At 41.1% G+C, this 20,173-nt stretch overlaps 1 protein-coding gene and 1 long non-coding RNA gene across 3 annotated transcripts in view; one reads left to right on the top strand and one right to left on the bottom strand.

Annotated features, from left to right (window-relative positions):
• map1aa (microtubule-associated protein 1Aa) overlaps positions 1-20,173 on the top strand; it is a 37,501-nt gene that overhangs the window by 8,657 nt on the left and 8,671 nt on the right. Inside the window, exons 1-3 of one of the 2 annotated variants that reach the window (XM_056375239.1) lie at positions 7,891-8,068; positions 19,051-19,133; positions 19,921-20,061. In XM_056375239.1, coding sequence (XP_056231214.1) covers positions 7,906-8,068; positions 19,051-19,133; positions 19,921-20,061 — 387 coding nt within the window. In that variant the 5' untranslated portion in view covers positions 7,891-7,905. Of the gene's footprint in view, positions 1-7,890; positions 8,069-19,050; positions 19,134-19,920; positions 20,062-20,173 lie in introns of those variants that run through there. The other variant, XM_056375238.1, reaches the window with a different exon arrangement.
• Positions 10,598-16,983, bottom strand: LOC130168654 (uncharacterized). Its single transcript, XR_008827668.1, has 3 exons — positions 16,214-16,983; positions 13,310-13,387; positions 10,598-11,530 (listed from the first exon to the last, which is right to left on the bottom strand). It is a non-coding gene; the product is annotated as an uncharacterized LOC130168654 (long non-coding RNA).

The raw sequence follows: 20,173 nt of genomic DNA, 5'->3' as shown, positions 1-20,173 counted from the left end.
TACGTTTGAGTGGAGCTCTGTTCAGCCCAGAGGAAACACATTAGCTCACACTTCTTGACGGTCGAGGATGAAGAATGAGATAAGTCGGTTCTGTGTTCGTGGGTTCGTTGACAATGCAAAAGGTCACATTGGAAAATTGATCAGATTCAAGCAGTGAAGTGGGTGCCCCACCCCCCTCAAATCGAAGGTCAGTCTTTCTGAGGCGTCCTCCAGCGGCTCTTCTCGTGAGAGTGATGCTCAGAGGATTTGGGGAATTCAGCCCTAGCTCGTGTTTACTTTGCAGGACTGGCTTGCCTGCCTGTAATTCTAAAGCTCCTCCTCGTCTGTGCCTTGAATGCTAATTCGCAGCTGGTGGAGGAGTGCACAGTCATCATGGCTGCGTCAGTGCCAGCGTTTCCCTCCATGCTCGAGCCCGCGGACGCCGATGTGGAAAAGCTCCAGCAGCCACGACCTCCCTGATGGGTGGCATATGTGCTGAAGGACGGCCAGTGCCCTCGGGGTCTCACAGGCATCCTGAAGGCTTCGCTCAGCCTCTCTGCAGCCAGTGTGTGCATACACACACTGATCTGCCCTCACACACAGGCACAGGACAGACAGACTGAGGCATTGGGGTAAATGTGATGAGATTCAGAACTGAGGCAGTTAAAGGAAACATCCACCCAATAAAACTGTAGAGGAGTTTCAAACATCAACAATAAACTCTAGGATTCGATGTTACTCATTCCTTATCTGTAACCATCCGTTGTACTTCAAATCCTGTCACTGGGTACTAATCAAGGGCATTCTGGGAAATGTAGGAACTCATTAACTGTATCAGAAAAAGATCACACTGGCATGGCCACATTAACCTCCTCAGGGGTCCCTGGGCAAGAATCAGCTGTTGGCCCCCTGCTGACCTCTGTTCACAGCTGAATTGAAAAAATGAATTGAATTTACATTGAATTACATTGAGACACTCAGTGGCAAAAACTCAAAACACTCCTCGTCTTCCTCAGTGTCTCCAAAACGCCCCGACCGCTTTTCTCTTTCTCTTCCTGTGAATTTAAACCCCTCGCAGCCTCTTGTCAGATCCTTAAAGACGCTCACAGTTTCCCTGGGGAAACGGTATCGAGTCTGTTACGTCACGATGAAACAGATACAGTATGACACACAGGACATCAGTGCATCCATCACTTTATGTTCATTAGCGTCTCAGCCCTCAGCATCGCCTCTTCTCACATCAGACGGATGCCTGATTGATTGATGAGGCACAGGGACAGTCCGGCAACATGAAAGATCATGTTTTATCCCAGGAGAGGAGGAAGAGGAGGAGGAGGAGGAGGAGGAGGAGGAGGAGGAAGGTGGCAGTAATGGACTCAATGAATGCAGCTGTCGCCCACACGGTGCAATTAATACAGACTCAGTGGACCCACACTGCAGACTGATAGTTAATAAAGAAGCTCTGGGGCCTCTGGGGAGATGCCGTCAATAGTGGGCAGTAAACTGAGTGGATCCTATCACACAGGTCTGAACACACAAACATCAACACGCTCTGAACATTTTACAGCTTTTTTTCTTTTTTTACAGCTTTTAATTCATCCTCGTGTCAATGCATCTACCCTCTGGTCACTCTTATTGATCGGGCTGAGCATTGATCCAATATCACTGCTTATTGTTTTTCACTGGAGTTGTGTTCTGATGTGATGATTGTACAAAATACCTTCACCCAAATTATAATCAAAACTAAGTTACAGTCAAACACTGTTACTGCCTTGAACTCCAGCTTTATTATTTTATGCGATACATTGGCCACTTTATCACAGACACTAATATTGGATTATTAATAGTGATATTGTCTTTCCAAGCCCTAGTGCTTAAAGACAATGTGTTTGAATGAATCCCTGCATTTATTAACAGAAGTGGAGTTTGCATCCTGACTGTGATTCAGGCAACAAAAACGGAAAAAACTGAAAAGTTTGTTTTTGTTAAATGTAAATAAAGTCACTGTGGACTTTTTCTGTGTTAAACCAGACCAGGATCTTTATCTAAATTTAACTGAAGTGCTGTGAGAGTCTGAACAGAACCGTGACACAGTTTGATAATGCTGGAGTCACTATGACGGTATGTACGTGTATGAACGTGTTTGTAACTTGCCAAATATGTAAATTGAAAACATTATGTTAATAGAAAATTTACAGTCAGAGCTTGTTAGTAACTAGAAGATTAACTGTTACAGCTCTGTGAGGCTGTACAAAACATCAACTTATCAGGACTAAACAAGTGAAACAGCTGAGGCTATAAATGTTTTTAGTTTTGCACGTATTTCGTCATAAATTAAACACAAAACTAACACTGAACACAGATTAAAAATATTTATCACCAAAGCCAGTAGGATTCATCTTCCAGGGACCATGAACATCTACGAAACTGCATGACAATCCGTCTAATAGTTGGTGAGATGCGTTGCATGTTTCACATTCAACTTAGTTAATGAACGCTGAAGCGAACACGAAATTTAGAGAGAGGAGGATTCATGTCCCCACTACAGTAGAGCGTTCACAACGTGTGTGACACAATACTTGATCTCCATACAACCCACACCCCGGGGCTGAGCGGGTGTTCACAGCGCGTGACGGACACAACAGCAGGCTGAACCTGACAGGCAGAGATGAGTGATGGCTGCTACACAGAAGAGGCTGTCAGGAGAGCTGAGCAGCATTATTAAAGACCCTTCACACACACACACACACACACACACACACACACACACACACACACTGGACACAGGTATAACATCATCTGCTGCTTCATTCCCCTCACGTACACACAACAGATATGATGCCTTGGAGACAAAAGCAAAAGAGGGCAGAGCAAATGGTATTCACAGAGTAATGGAGGCGGATGGCTCCTGCGTGGGCAGTAAAGTAATCCTGCTGTGTCAGCACATGTAGTTCCTGTGTGTGACAACTGCATTACAGCATTATTCCCTACATTTACAAGTCATGTAATGTCATTTTCTTTCATCCTCTCCTCTTTACCATGTACAGTGTTTTCCCTCTCTTGGGGATGTTGGTAACAATGCTGACCACACAGAAGTGCCTGTTATGAGTTTCTGTCTCACACTGCACACGCATGGCTGACACTAATCTGTTTCCTTATTGATCTCTGTCCGAGAGGGGCTCGAATATACAGCAAATCACAGAGACGTGCTTTGAAAGTCTGTTCAATACCCACAGGTCTCACCAGCAAGCAGGAAATGAATTAATATGCTCCAGAAAATAATCTACGGGGACGACGCGCAGTCTGTGTCATTATCAGTCAGCTGGTGAGCAGTTAAAATTTTAATGACACGCCTTAAAAATGTCCACGCCTGGTGAAGTGCGTTTGTCCTGGGTGTGGTTTAGGAGAACGTGTGCTGATTAATAATTCAGCAGCCGTTATTGATCCGTCCCTCAGCTTCTCTGCAGTCAGGACTGTACATCAAGAGGGAGGGTCCCCTGCCACTGTGCCTTTCATCTGGACCTGACAACACACACTCACATTACTACAGAAGTATGTGTGTGTGTGTGTGTGTGTGTGTGTGTGTGTGACAGAGTGAGTATACACGAATGCAATAAAAGATGTGAAAGACAGTTAAATTACTGTAATGTGAACTGCACTGTGGAGGAAGAGTCTATAGGGATGTTTGTTATGTCCTTGGGAGTGGAGGAAGAATACACTGAATTAGGAACATCTATACAGTCCCCTGCCATAAAATCTGATCATAAAGTCTTTTAGAGGCACAGTGTTGCATTTATAGAAGAGTCGTGGTCAGGGAGGTGATTTTGAAGTTGTAATTAGAGTAGGATGAATCAACTGCATCATACTGACGTGTTTCTTTTGATCTTGTCCACCCCCGTTTACAGTGCACGCAGAAGACGATGGGGACAGGATAAATAATCATCTTATTTGGGGTCTAACTAACTTTCATTTCTTTGCTGATTATTGTGTCAATGTTCTTGTTCTGATTATTAATCTATTAGTTTGTTAAAAAAAAAAAAGTGAAAGAGGCTCAAGTTCCTAGAGCCCAATTCTCCAAAATCCACATTGTTTGTTTCATGATTATATAAGACAAAAATGTCAAATTCCAACATATATCAAGCTTGAACTAGTGAATGTTTTGTATTTTTGCTTAACAAAAGTGAAGAAAGTAGCTACACCTTTGCCATGTTACTCCAAAATGTCATCTGGAGACTAAGCCACTCAGTTCTGGTGTTGAATTTGCAGGAAGCACTGTTCAGCTGACTGACAGCTGGTGGCAGTGACGTGCAAAGACACGTAGCAAAACACAGACAAAGGCAGAAAGAAAAAGACTGCAAACTATGAATCATGTATGTTAACGATGCATAACTGAAATTATTCAAAACAATCAGCTTTGCAAATATTTTATGAGGAAGGAAAAGCATTCGTTGTTTGGCCTCAAGGAGACACATTCTGAATGTGAACATAACTTATTGTGTTTAGCAGAAAACTCCACAAGGCGCCTTTAAAGGTCAAACCTACAACAACACCGCCAGCTCCACGAGGCTGCAGAGGCGCTTTGAGCTACTGTAAATGCTAACACTACTGCTAATGCATTAAAGCTCAAAATGACAATGCTAACTTTAGCAGGAATAATGTTCACTCTGTTTAGCATGTTAGCATGCTAACATTTGAAGCTGATGGGATGTTAGGCCATTACTTCTGCAGGTTTTTTACATGTGAACCACACAGAAGCACTAGAGGAAAAGTCTGGACCACCAGAGTCATCAGGTGTACAGTGTGATGTGGGAACAATGAATGTTTGTAGAACATAACTGTTGATATATTTCAGTGTGGACCACAGTGGTGGACCAACAGACTGACTGTGCCATCCATAAACTGAGCTCCTGCTGGTGCAGGTTTTGGCAAAAGCTGAGAGGTTAGAGTTTTAGTTTCATTAATCAGACTCGACTGATGAAACTGATGGGGTCTGTTGTCAAAGAGCTTCTTTACCATAAAAGGTTGCAACACACAGTATTTGCATATATATTGTCTTACCTCGAGTTATAATACCACACATGCTCACAGAGTATTTACAGCTCAGGCTCAGTAAGAATACAGTTACTGAACCGCTGCACAAAGAGAATAGAGTCTCTCTGAAAGCAGCCAGTCATGGTCGTAATGCTTAACAACCTTCTCAGGAACAAATTAGTCTGTGTGTGTGTGTGTGTGTGTGTGTGTCTGTACTTCCTTCCCTGAGTGAGAGAATTGAGAGTGATGTAAGGAGGTGGAGGGGGGAGGAGAGGAGGTTCTGGAAAAGCTGAGACATTCAGGGGAGAGAAAAGCAGCGCGTCTGGAGAGAAGGGCGCGGCAGGCCGAGCAACCGGGCTGTGCAGCTAACAGCTGTCTGACATTTAGAGGTGACTGCCGGTCATCTGAGATGATGCTGCATCAGTGCTGCTACAACAGAGTGGATATGATGCACTTTGGTTTCACTAACAGGCTTTTTGCAGAGGCATATACAATGACAAAGCCACTGTAACAACAAGTGGAGGCCAGGATGCTTTAAAGTTCCTCTCCAGACATGTTTTAAACTGAGTAAAAATACTCTGCTATGATTAATATTTTGTTTAACATGGTTTTCCCCCATAAAAAGGAAAAAAAAAAAGGAAATCTGGGGCTGGAAGCGTTTCCACTCTTACTTCCTCATTGACAAATCTGGATCAGGCCTTGAGCCCCGCCCACCACCTGCCTGCTCCAGGTGGACAGGTGAAAGAGCAGAGAGTATCAAGATGGTTCGAGGAGGAAACATCAGAGAGACTAAGCCACATGTTTGAGCCTCAGTCAGACTCAGACTCACGTATCAGAACGGTTAGCGTAGTTAGCGTCGTTTATTTGTTTACGTTGTTGGTTAGCTTGTTAGCTTGTAACTGGCAGTGGCTGACACAGTGTGTCTCTGTACTGACAAGGTTTCAGGTTTATTTTGCCCCGCCCCCCCGCCCCCACACTTTGACATGATTGGTTCCTTAGGTTTGTGACGTATAAAAACCCTGATGGTCTGAATCTGCTTTTATGAGACTGTCATCGATTCACTACAGTTCCAAGGTGGAAATACGCAGTCATGGTGTTGATGATTATTTCACTCACGTCTTGTATTATATAAAAAACACCATCATCAGTAAACCTACATGAACATATGAAGATCTCTTTTTTACTTTTTACACTTCTTAAAATAATAAGGTGTTATCTAAATAGTGTTATTCAATAGATGTATCTGGAGTCATGGATAAATTACTGAACGAGTCAAACTTTCAAAATAGTAGTTACGGCCTAATGTAATAAAACAACCACAAACGACAAAAATGACTAGAAAGAGAGAAAAAAAGAAAGGTCAGTATTTTCGATATCATGCTGTTACAATAGCCACCGCTAAAAGAAACAAAAAGAAAAGTTCTTTAGCTGTGTTTTAATTGTGAAGAACATTCGTCACACCTGTGACTGCCAACCAGTCTGAGGCGAGTGTTTTCTGTCATCCTGCTACAAAATGTGGTCCAACCTTTTTCTTTTTCACACGTTTGTCCAGTAATTTAATGTGATATAATCACAAACACTAAACTGAGAAAATGATTTCAAAAAATAATGAATACTGATTATGGTTATTATACATACATATGTAAACAATTCTGAAAAGAGATGTTAATATTTAGCCTCTTAAAGCTGAAAGCCTTTTAATTATAAGTACTAAATATTAATATATTATGTTCCCTGATGAAAACACTTTTCCTTCTTATAATCTGAAGGGGACCTGGAGGGTGAAGCTTTCTTTCACTCACTGCAGTTGGTAAATGTCTCATCATCTTTAGCTTTCACAAGTTTTTCTTCCCACCTTCATGAGCTATTTCTGTATCAAAGGAAATCATTTTCAGTGTGATCCAAAAAAGTTGAGATGGTATTTAAGGGACAAAGGGACAATGAAACGTCTAGACTGTCTTCTGTATGCACAATTTAAAGGTAACTGAAACACTGACATCCATCTCTCTCTCGCTCGCTCTTTCTCTCTCTGTGTTAGTCAAATGTTATGATTCATGGTTTACCATGGGTCGAGTTAACAGAGCTCAGAGTCTATTTTAGTTTGTCTCTGTCCCACCCAGCAGCTGCTGTTTGAGTCACAGCTGTTTGAAAAGTCCCTTCCCAGAGAAAATAATCCACTTGCTTCATTCTAAGTAATAAAATCCAATTTTATGAGTCTAGATAAACTTCATGTGTACATCATCCATAAACCTAGCATTTGGGATTGAGCTACAGATTTTAAATAGATTAACATTGTAGAGTATTTTATACATGTGGGTCAATGACTTGTTTCTAAAAGAGAAAAATACCTGACTGAAAAAAGAAACATGTTTTAAAGCTAATGATTTGAATGTTTTATCACATTTACTGCAAATTATTACAGGATACCACTGCTGAGCATTCAGCAGTTTTTCCTTTTACAGGCAGCTGTATGGTGGATATTTTATAAGATGATTTCAGTTTAATTCTTTTAAAAACTCTTTTAAAATAGTAAATAGGCCATGCATTTTATTCCTGGTGGTGTGCAGGAGACTTCATGTTGAAAAATTACATTTTCACATAAGAGCCTACCTGAACACTTCATAAACAGAGTAAAATATCAAAAACAAAATCTGGGATATTTTATGTTGCTGGTGTTTTGAGTGGTGCTGGGGGACTCATGACCTAAAATCCAGACTAAAGCCCTGGATAAAAGATCATTATTGTTTCACTGAAACTCGAGGTAGCCAATATGATCTTCTGCACAAGGGAGAACAACTTGGATTGGAAAACAGAGAGAGGTCTTTTCCGATTCACGTGAATGCTGCTGGATCAGTTTGCAACCGGCGAAAACGCGAGTGTACGACGAGTTCCTGAATGCAGCATGAGCCACCAGATAGTGTAGGTGTTGAGCTGTACCAGGCCGATCCTGCCATCATCCTCATCCTCATCCGCAGCAGCAGCAGCAGCAGCAGCAGCAGCAGCAGCAGCAGCAGCATCCCCGCCCCTCCCTCTGCTCCATCCACACCACTGACGGACGGTAAGACACTTCACCGTTTATTCTCGGTCACATCCTATAGACGACGCGGCAGATAGCCCTGTCTTCTTCGGAGGTTTTTAAAAAAAAAATCTATTTATTAACTATTATTTCCATCCGCCGTGATGAAACAGACGCTTAAAATCAGGAGCAGAAATCTGTGGAGAGAGACCGGGCTGGTGGTCTGACCGGGTCTGACCGGGCTTCATAACACCGCATCGTTAATCCGGAGCGTCACACTGCATGAAGAGGGTCGAAGTCAGCGGAGGAATCTCAAAACAGGAATTTATACCGACAGTTACTTGTTGTGAGGATTTGACGCGTTGTAGTCTCGGTGTTTTCAGAGGCCGTGGACCAAAGATCATGTGAGTCACGTTATCATGATAATCCATTCACTGTGTATAGATATTTACATTCTGTTACTACAAACTGAGGAGCTCTTTCTATGTAATATACTGCTTCTGTGGCAGCATATATGCATGCATATGGTGCATTTCAGTCACATGATGTACTTTCTGGTGTAAGAGCCACAGCTGGGATTTATTTTTACAAATACAGAGATTTTGAATCCAGATTCCTCACAGGACAACCACTGAAAAAGGCTCTAAAATGTAATTGTTTTTCCATCAAAATGTTAAAATATATATTTCCTCTTAATGTTTCCTCCCATTTTCACCATTCTGGTGGAGAAATAAAAATCTACAAATGTATTTTATCGTTATTTCTTTTTTTGTTTGGCTTCAAAACAGTCAAATAGAGACTCTAAAACGTATCAGAATCAGCCATAAAAATATGCCATGTGTAATATATGTGCATTTGCAGCATATAAACTCCTCATCAGGCTGTTAAATCCAACCAAATTCCCCCAAACAAAACTAAGATATGACCTCAGTGTCTTTTCTGGAATTGCTTGATTCTCTTATTATGATGGATGATGATGCCGTTTACAGTCAGAGCAGTGTAGGCCTTCATCCTCCCTCTTATCCACCACAGAGTGAACAGACTCTCTGACTCATGTTTACGTTTTAACCCACAGTTTATGCTCATTTGTCTGAGCATTAGATTCTCTCAATTCAGTTGAGTAAATTTGGGTGACCTGATTTTGAAGGTGGGAAAAAAAAGCAGCACATCTTCTGACCTGAAGGCAACAGCTGAGGCTCACCGACTGCGAAGCCGAGTCTCTGGTCCGGTCAGGCTGCAGCAGCTCATTTGTTCGTGTGAAAACTGTGTAGGGATGTGGATTAGACTTCACTCTCTGTATAACCCCAAACTTATGCAACCAGCCACACAAAAATGTCTGAAAATAGACACAGACACACTGACAGCTGTTTTAATCCAGAAACATGTGGGCGAGGGGCAGTAGGTCTGGGAGTTATGTTTTATTTACATAGTAGAAATGTAATGTTTTGCAGAGCTAACTGGTTAACGGCAACATTTGTTTAACGCTGGAGCAGTTGGTTAATTAATCTAGTTAACTGACAGAAAATTAATTTGCAACTATTTTGTTAATCCAGTGGTTCCCGACCTTTTTCCAATTTATGACCCACTTGAAAATCTCAACAATGTTGGTATCAATACGGACGCCAAATAATACGCTCATAGAGCACTTTTTATTTTAATGATAACGATTGAACATTCAGGAATGAGCTGAACGCAGGGGGAACATGTACGAAGCTCAATTTTCCTTTTATGTTTGATGATTCACCATCTGTCTCTTGACTCTTCCTGTTTCTAACCAGCTATCCATTTTGATTCTCCAGTTATTGCGATGATTGTAATCTCTTAGTGCGCAATCAGACTGATAGCAAAAGTTCCTATCACCGGCTCATCACAGTGATGGGCCTTAATAGGAGGAGGAGGAAAAAAAACAATGAAATTTGTAATACCTTCACCGTCCACCAGGTTCAGAACCACTGTGTTAATTAATAGTTTTCTATTAATACTGTAACATTAGAAAACAAAACAAAAACACATTTTAGTATTTTGAATTTTATTCTCAAATGTGTTTTATAGTATTAAAAAAATGCACCTTTTGGTTTCGGATGTAGGGCTATGGATCAATTCTTCCCCAGATTGATCATTTGGTCCATGAACTGTCAGAAAACAGTGAAAATGTCCATCACGATATTCCAGAAGTCCGAGGTGAAACAACTGACGATCTTAATAATCACTCAAGTGTTTAAATCATTTTTAAGGCAAAATTAACAATTAATTGATTACAAAAACATGTCATTTTCTGTCATCTGACTAATTGATTAATCAATGGACCAAACAAGCCTTCTAAAGACGTCATGACAAAGTGTGATGCACGTATGTTCATGATTTTTCTGACATCAACTAAATAGTTAATCTGCTGATTGGAATAATGAAAATAATCGTCAGTTGCGGCTCTACCTGCGTTGTGACGAGATCAGCCCGTTGAGTGACTGGTGATTTATTTTTACTGTCCTGTGGAAGCTGCCTTTGAAACGTCCTTGAGCAGGTTTCATCTTTCACACGCACTGAAGCCTTTCACTGTGCAGACCGGGCGGGAGGACGGAGCAGAGCAGCTCAGGTCTTCTGTCATAATATTTTCACTGTACGAGGCACCTCGGTTCATAATGTCTACAACCGGCTGAATGAGAGAAGATTTTATTCTTTGCTTTATTAGATCCTCCTGTAAACAAACCCATACTTGAAGCCTGTTCCCACTAATTAGCACCACCACCCCCCACACCACCTTGTAGTGCGCTCTGTGAACTCCCATAATGCCTCAGGGTGGGTGAGGCAGAGTGCTGAGTTCAGCAGGATCAGGCAGAGAGGAGGGTGGATTGAGTGGATGCCCAGCAACAGGGATAGTCGTTTGCTGGTTCGGTAGAGGTGTGGCTTCAGACTGACTTGAAATCAGGCCTGATGATTCTTAAAGCACGAGACTCAACTCGGCACCTTTAAAGAACAGATATACTGGTGGTGCGTTCTCCATTTCTGCACTTGCTGGTTTTGTTTCAAAATCAAGGAGCAAAGACGCTTTTCTACAGCTGTAGTTTTGCCTCGACGTCCATCAATCGTACACAAACAAATCCATCAAAAATAAGCTCATAATGTATTCAGCCGTTGTGTGGTGTCAGAAAACCAGAATGCGGTGCAGCCAGAAGACTGCTTTGTTTTCCTAAACCCTACCATGGGTGTGTGATGAATGAAGGTCTCTCACCTGGCACTTAAGCCAAAAATCTTTTCTAATTTTCATGGGTTAAAAATTCATAAAAGAAAGAGTAATAACTCACCTTGTTTGCAGTCGCAGATGTCCTGTTGACAGTTTCACAGACGTTTTATCATGGAGCTCGAAGGATTTCTTTTCATTGCAATACCACGAGTGACCACTAGGACACCTTAGCCGCAGGGCTGAGCGGTGGCGACGTATCCAGCTCTCTTAATACATCCAAGGAACCAACAGCAGTGGTCCTCTAGGTGTTGAAGAAAGGCATTCTGGGAAGTGAAAGAAATCATGAACTAGCAGATAAGACAAGCTGGGGAACAGTGGGCACACTATGGAGTAATTCTAATCAGAGGAAAAACTACAACATTTTGTTTCAACAGGGAACAACAAATATTTTGATTATCTATTAAGAGTTAAAGCCATTAATCAAGAAAAAATGCTGAATAACTGAAAACAGTTTGAAGGCGATCAATCAAATAATATCAAATTGATTTATCAGTAATGAAGTTAATCAGCAGTTGCTGCCAACTATTTGCAGCCAATAAAGGACTTTTCCTTTGACAAGTCAGCAACAATTTAGATTATTGATGCTGTTGATGCAACAAAGTTTTATCATGAAATCACATTAAACAACTCATCAATCAAATCTCCAACAAAAACACCGACAGTGGATTGATTTGATGTGTCCAAAGCCTCTGAGCCATAGAGCTCCATTGTTTTCCAAAAACAATAAAAAACACATCAGTGAGCCTCACTGTTGCACTGGGTACCATGCTCCTTCATCACCATGAACACACACACACACTGTTGTTTATTTTGACTCGGCTCCACGCACCCCGTTACCAAACACTCACTGCAGCACCAAACGTGTATTAATCCACCGCTGAAAATAGTCCCCAACGAAAGCACAATTTCCTCCTGTGTGAGTAATGTAAAAACTGCAGCGTCCAGCTGTCTTGGGATGTTACTTAGCCTTTTTTAAGAATGAAACTATATACAGAACAACACATGGTGCGCTCTACACTCAGCTGCTGAGGTAACATGGAGGAATATTTTAAACTGGATTCTGCTGCTGAGACCGTTTAGTGTATCTGGTTTCTGTTGCTTCTAACAAGTTTTGTTTCAGAATTTGACAAGTAGAAGTGAAATATTCTCATCTTATAACTTCACGGTCTGACATACGGATGAAGTGTTCATGACGTTTGGTGAAATTCTGCCGTCCAGGCTGGTGTGGATGTTTGCTGTTATAAGATCATATGTGGAGTGGAGGTAGCTTTCACAGAGACCAGCTCGGTTGGTGCTCACATGCTGCGAGCTGTAATTACACTCTGATCTGTGTCTGTTCACACTGGAGCTTTCCATGTTACAATCTCACCCTGACTGATGTGACCAAGTGTGACATCGTCCAAAAAAAGATACATCAATTAAAAGTTGTTAAATTGGGTAAAGTAGTGGGAAAGATTGTGTAACGTTACTTTTAATGACACTTGTCAAAATAGCACAGTAGTTGTTGTCTAGATAATTTAGCTATAGAAGTCATTCAAGACCATTATTTATCAATCATGGTCAAACTTCCAATCTTGATAAATCTATTTTTTATCATTTATTCTTATCATAGCACAAAAATAACAACAACCTTGAACCTTAATGACCAAACCTAAAAAACAAAACACCACAACATAGTTGCAAAATTGATCCAAAATTGATCCAGAATCCAAAGGTGAATTCATTAATTAAAATCGTAGAACTGATCGTTATCGTTGAAGTTATCCAAAGCCCCCAATAAAAGTTTAAACTCAGTGATGGGATGTGCTCTCTGTAAATCACAGTGGACCAGTTTCCCTCCACGGAGAAATGACACCACTGGTTATTGAAATGACAAACAAAACGTACAAAGCATCTGACTTCAAGACCAAAGTTCACGTCCCGTCTTCTCCTAACAGTCAACGAGCTTCATGTCAGAACACGTTTTCTTATCTTAAACCTCTCTTAAGTTTTCCTGTGAAGCTTCAAAGAGTAGCTGCACATTTGCGAGATTTGATCGTTACCGTTTATAGGTGGTGCAACCAAATTGCGACATGGGGAAACCTGTTCTCCCGTTCCTCTAAAGTCCCGCTGTTGAAAATCTGAAAAACATGACAAATTTAGTCAGTAGTCCTATTAGAGCTACAGATGGTTTGTCATCAGGGCAGAACAGCACTGCACCGCTACAGAAATAAAGAGGGAATGATCAAACATGAAGTTAGATACAGAAAATGTCTTTCTAAAGCGAAGCAGTGCATGATGGGACGCGTGATAGTCATGTAGAATATTACACTGACAGGGGATGTTCCTCTGGACGGTGAAAATGCAGATGATTAACAGTCTAAACACAGGATGTGATTTCATTAACAAGTGTAACTAAGTGGTCTCTCATGCATAAACTTAACCAGACTTTAAATAGATGGGAGCTGCAGATCACTAAACTACACTCGCATGAGTTGTTTAATGAGACACTGAAAACAACCTCTTTTGTTCTCTGGGGTATAAAGAGCAGCTGTTTCCTTAAACACAATCACTTATTTGTTTCCTAATTAACTTACAGATTTTCAAAGCAAAAGTTTGATGGTTTGTGCTGATGATTCAGCCAGGAGAGTGTTGGAAATGTCACCCAACGTTCGTCTATATAAAACTTTTCCTTCCAGAACATTGGATGAAACTCTGCCCACGTCTCTAAGAACGATCACAATACTGGAAATATCTTGGAGACATATCTTGCAACTTTGTGGTTTTCCAGTACAAATGCTACATGAACTTAAACTTGTCAATGGTTTGAGGACAGCCAATCGGTCCTGATTGGCTGTCCTCAAACCATGTTCAATTATGATGATGACTTTCTGGGGTAAAACAGCGTGGGATTAATTCAGATTCAAATAAAAAACATTGGGGTCTGGGTAAACTTTCCTATTCACTTTCGGACTTCACTTTACATAAATAACTCTTTCTTTATCAAATATCTTCAGTTATATCTATAGAAATTCTACTGTTTCAATATAAGTTTGTAGCACTATAAAGTGGGACCCTTGTGTGACACAGTCAGGCAGCTTTTATTGCGGTGAACACTGCTGCTGCACCACAGGCTCTAATTCAGCCCTTTGATTATTTCCCTCAAGGCTCACCTGAAAACTGCATCAGTATTAGAGTGAAAGCAGCAGGTACAAATCACCTGCGTGTCAGTTACACCTCTCCAAGGAAATGTACACTGGAGTGCTTTCTGACAACTCTCTTCTTGGAGTCGTGATTCACTTTAATGTTTAATTTTCCTGCAGTATTACCTCTGTGCGCTGCGCTCGTTTATGTGGTGTTGTGTTTGGTCTGATGGGTGAGGAGTTACTCAGGGGCAGATGAGTGATTTACTCATTTACTAATCAATATCAATCATCTCTGTTATGATTGTTAGATAAAGTCACTTTTCAAACCAACAAATTACCATACTTGGCACAAAATAGTAACTAGCTGCATCACAATATATCTGAACACCAATGTCCTTCCACATTTGAGAGGGTTTTATATGAGTGTTAATTATTACCACACTTTATGTGGTAACAATTACAGCATGGGCAAACAGTGCCGCCCATTATATTCACATTCTGCGATCCCTGCTGTCATTAAGAACCATCTCAATAACTCTGACCAGTCATAACAAGGACGCTGCCAGTCAAAATAAATGAGGTTACAGGTCATAAACAAAAGCTCCTGCCAGCGGGAAACTGAACAAGCAGCGACCTGATAAGCAGCAGCTAATTAGTCTGTCGTTGTGGCCGTAAATGTCTTTGATAGCGCGGTTCAATTTGCTGCTGTTCACTTTGAAAATGTACACAACACGTTGGCTTTTGAAATCCATCTGAACCCCCGCTGGATACACAGCTGAAAACAGCAAGGTGTGTTGTGTGAGAGCCAGTTATTCAACTGGACTTCTTTACAGCATCCGTCAGTTATTGAACAGTTATATTTCCATATGTGGCCGTTTCTGTCCGCTGCTTCTTCTTTGTGTTTTCTTCACTGTGAAACTAGTGCACCACCACAGGCAACATTTTCCTGCAGTTTTATTTTTAACCACTGTGGTGAGGCAAGTAGGAGAACCACGCCATGTGGAGTCACACAGAGTGACACATATGGGACATGGTCTCCTTTCACAAATGAACCCAAACACACAGCGGACTTCTCTCTTGGCCTCGGGTGGCGTTTTGAGCGCGTGAAGCTGCGGCCTCTGCTCGGCAGCGAGTGGGAGGCTTGGACAGTGGTGGCTGCAAACCACTTCCCATCATACACCAGGAACACGAGTGTGTAGGCTCGCTCTGCTTTCGATTTATTCCTTAATGCTGTGAACGCCCACTCACTATCAAGAGTCTCAGTGAAAATCTCACTGAGATTTTCAAGGGTAGATGGAGAATTCTTTTTCTGCACGACCTTAATTTGTAAAGCTCAGTGAAACAAAACAAAATACACAGTTATCTGTGTGTGATAGAGTCTGTGTGTGTGTGTGTATATCAACTAATACATGACACTCAGTTTATTCTTGACTTTGCCTAAGTGAAAAATCCAAACTTTACCCAGCTCCAGCTTCTCATTTGTGATGATTTGCTGTGTAACTTTGGGTGTTGAAATGATGGTCAGACTCAACAAGCAAGATGGAGACTTTACAGGGAATTTGAAAGTTGAAATGGGCAGATTTCTGTCTTTTTGTAGTCCAAACGATTAATCGTTTAGTCAAGAAACTAATAAACTAAACATCAGTTACAGCTTTAATCATGAAATCAGAAATCTTTTTCGTGTTAATAAATCATCAAACACGGCCACATTGACAGGTTTAGCATATTTTAAAAATAGGTTATGTAGAGAAAACAAATCCAGTACGCTAAGGTACTCAGGTAATCCCTGTCCTTACTCTGGGGAGGTAACCAAGCTCATACCTGTTCTCCATCCTTGTGGAACGATGTCAAGGTCATATCTTCTTTCTAGCACGGTCCACTTCGTCTCTCAGATACTCCTCTGGTGTCAGGGCCGTTCTCAGATTAATGTCATGGCGAAGCAGTAGATGATGACACCTTGCTGTTAATGTCAGGCACATCTGTGTGGTCAGTCAGCTGTCCCTGAAATGAGTATGTCACAGGTTTACATTGTTTGAAAAGAGGCTGGTGCCTTTAATTCGACACCAAATGTGACTTTTCATCATCCATTAGTTTTCTTTCCTCAAAGTACCACTCACAATTTTACAATGTCAAGAAAATCAAATGTACCATATAAAACAACATACCAATTGAAACCTTGTTTGAATTAATGTTTAGGGCTTTAAAACCTATTGAAGGGTCCTGATCCATTGCTTTAAATTGTAAGAACTATGTAGTTGTATAGCTGTCAACAAAACATCAGTTAAAAACGCTGTGTGTATTGATCAATTAATTGGGGCACACCCCTGAAAACTGTGTTCAAATTGTTTACAGTTACTGAGAGCCAATCAGCTGGCACGTTAGGTTTTATGAACTCTCTGTTGATTGGAGGAAAAACATGAAATTCACCAGTTATGTGTTGATGGAGTTGGCAGCAGAAATGCACCATCCACTGGTCATTTTCACCCACATACAATAAAACATGAGAAAATATCTTCCAAGAATTCATATATCAATTAATTAATGAGCTTCCAATGCTATTTAACATACTGAAAAGGACGTAAGAGAAACGGAGTGCCAATACTGGCCTTGTTTGGTTTTTTCTCTCTCAGCATTAAACTAATTCATTCAAAATACAGTGTTGATGCTGCACAGAGTAAACACCTCTGTTCTGGTGTTGTTATTTTTACATTCAAACAGTCTCCTGGGTTGAAAAGAAGCGCATCCATCGGTTCCACTCTACTTGTTGGATGAGCAGCTGAGTAAATTCAGATTTTATCCTTCTTCAGAGGAGAATGTGACAGTGAAAGAGCAGCATACACAAACTGGGCCACAGTGTTTTTACTCATTACACATGCTACTGCTCTAATGTTGGCTTGTTAGTTTGCACGGAGTGGCTCATGGTTCTGACTCGTCGGCTGGTACGTTCCCTCAGATGCTGACAAAACTGTTATATTGTGAAGTGACATCGTTGCCAGTGTCTTGTGTATCTGAGCCTTGTTTATGAATGTAAGGTTTTCTGACCTAACATGTAACCCCTAGATAGTAAGGCATGTCATCTTCTCTCAAAGCACTTAATTTATTCCTCACCCCTCCTTGCCCTTGCCTCTACGCTTTGGCAGGGAAAGGAGAGATAACGACCCTGTGACAGCTCCTTCGCATTTCTGAGGTGAAGGAAGAGCCAACATCTTCCAAGCTAAATATAGCATCCCCTGATGAAGCGGCTGCATGCTTATAATGCTGCTGCTGCTGGTCCTTTGGCACTCGCCTTCACCTCTTGTACTGTGTGATGCTGCGTGCATACTGTCATGCAGCATGAGCCTCCCCTCCCTCTCGCAGAAATGCTGCAATGCGTCTCCCTCAGCCCAACACTGGGTCAGTGTAACTCGGCTAGCAGCAAAAACAGCTAGAGAGCCGTCCCCATAGCAACAGCCAATGAGGCTTGTGGTTGAGGGATTTTTTTCCCCCACTATTGTTGTGATTATTTGAAAAGAGCATATTTGCAGGATTAAACTCATTGGGGGAGGGGGGAGGGGGGGGGGGGTTTAAATGCTCACTTGACATAAGATGGCAAGTGAGCAAAAGAGAAGCTGGGCGGGGTTGAGGATGCTTATGCACAGCCATATGTGCATGCAGAGGGCATTGCATTATCGGTAGCTGACCCTGGTCATACAGTATTTTTATACAAGGAAACATAGTTCTTCTAATTTAACTTATCAAGTAACAGCCCAGGTTACAGCCTTCCTGCTTTAGAGTTCTGCCAGGTATTTTTTCATTACTGGAAAATGTTCTGTCCTATACAGCTGCAGCATTACAAGCAGTTTATCAGGAGGATGTATCAAAAGGTCAAACCAATCTTGATAACATATTTTAACATCTTTTCTTCACATACAGTTTTTCATTGAGACAGAAATATTTCGACCAATATTGAATTAATTTTCCCAACAGGATGAACTAAAAAACTGATCGCTTAATCTTTCATCCAGCAACATCATCGGGCGAAAATGTTTGTCCAGTACTTTGGTTTTTGACTAGATACCTGCAGAACAAATCACATACCCATCAGCCTCAGCTGCACTTTGTGTTTAATGCTAATTCAGCGCTGTGCTTAGGTACAGACTCACAGATGTCCGTCTACCTTTCAGTGGTTTTAAGAAAATCTCATTTATTCCTGCGTATCTCACAGTATTGTACCAGTTCTGTATCAGTTTGGTCTAGCTTGTCATTAAAGTTTTATGATATTTACACAGATATATATAATATATATTTCTCAAAATTCAGCCTGGCATATTTTGGTATATTTAAACTTTGGGATTTCCACTAGAATTTAAAATAAGATCTGTAGGATTGAACAATATTTTCCTGTACAGCGTGAGTTTGCAATAACTGAGGTGCTGGTTTAAAGGATTCCAGGAGTTATTTTACATGGAGAGTGCTGAGTGTTTGGCTTTAGTCACTTTCCCTTTGGCGAAAATTCTTCACAGCTCACAATTCCCTCCGCACATCAAAATGTGGCATGATTTCTGAACAGGTCATCTAGCTTGTAAACATGGGTGTGGGCCCAAAAGTGTGTCGTCGTTTGCCTTATGTGCTTTGGTGTAGTTATATGGTTTTGTTTTTTTTGTCTCTGTTTCCCGAAGGACAACGAATTCTCCAGTATCAGAGTGATGTCCTCGAGACAGTGGTGTTGGTGAACCCATCAGAGGAGACTGTTGCTTCAGAGGTGAGTCACACTCAGACAATACAACCACAGGGTGATGATGACCAGATGCTCTGACTGTTACAGGACACTTGCAAATGTTTTGTATATTTTATTAAAATCACGATATGGAGTTTCAGGCCAAAGTGTTCAGTCTGAGTTGAACTTGGCTTCACTTATGAAGAATAAAGCACCACCTGCTGTTCACCATTTAGCCCCAGTGGGCAGTCCATGTCTCTGCTGTTAGTGATTTGTCAACTTCAGCTGAAGGCCCACAGTGTGAGAGATTACTGTTTCATTGTCCCCTTTTCTGGTGGAAAGTAGTGGACATTTTTCTTTTTCCAGACAATCTACTTTGGGTATTGAGTCACGCTGATTGCATTAGGACAGAAATTGACACTAGACACTATTCCACTCCTAGGGGTAATTTTAGACTGTTATTTTTATATTTGGTGTATGAGCAGCTTTCATCTTGTACTCATTGTGTTGCAATATCTACGATGATTTGAATTCTTTCCATTCTTTGCCGTTCATTATTCCCAGCTGTTATTATCACTCGGTGGATGAGTGATGCCCAGATGAGATTAATTATAGGACAAATTGAGCAGCTCTCAAACTCAATAACACTCAAATCAAAATAAATATTTTAACGCAGTGTGTGTTGGATACACGCGTTTGATCAATCCAAAAAGATTTTTCATCTTTCCTGTCCTGTGTCATTTGACTTTTTGGTTTTGATGTTGATAAGTTATTGAAGATTCATTATTATAAAGCATTAATTTTAGTGACTGTTATTCTCTACTCTACCTAGATCCGCTCTCTGATCACTGACCTTGCTGGGAATAAGTTGCTGATATTGAGTGGCCAGAGCTCTGAGCAGGGAGGTGACATCCTACTACAAGGTGGAGCCTTCACCTGGCAACATTTCTCTGACATCATCTCCAACCCTCAAGTGAGCCGAACAAACTTTCTCTCCAAATACTTTGTTACAGTGCATGTGTATGGATCAAAGCACAGTTATTTTAGGTTGCTACTTAATTTTTTCCCCTTTTATTGCATTCCTA

Source organism: Seriola aureovittata, chromosome 1, assembly GCF_021018895.1.
Source record: "Seriola aureovittata isolate HTS-2021-v1 ecotype China chromosome 1, ASM2101889v1, whole genome shotgun sequence".
Lineage (NCBI taxonomy): Eukaryota > Metazoa > Chordata > Actinopteri > Carangiformes > Carangidae > Seriola > Seriola aureovittata.
Note: the sequence above shows the minus strand (reverse complement) of the source record. Positions and strands in the feature narration are given on the sequence as shown.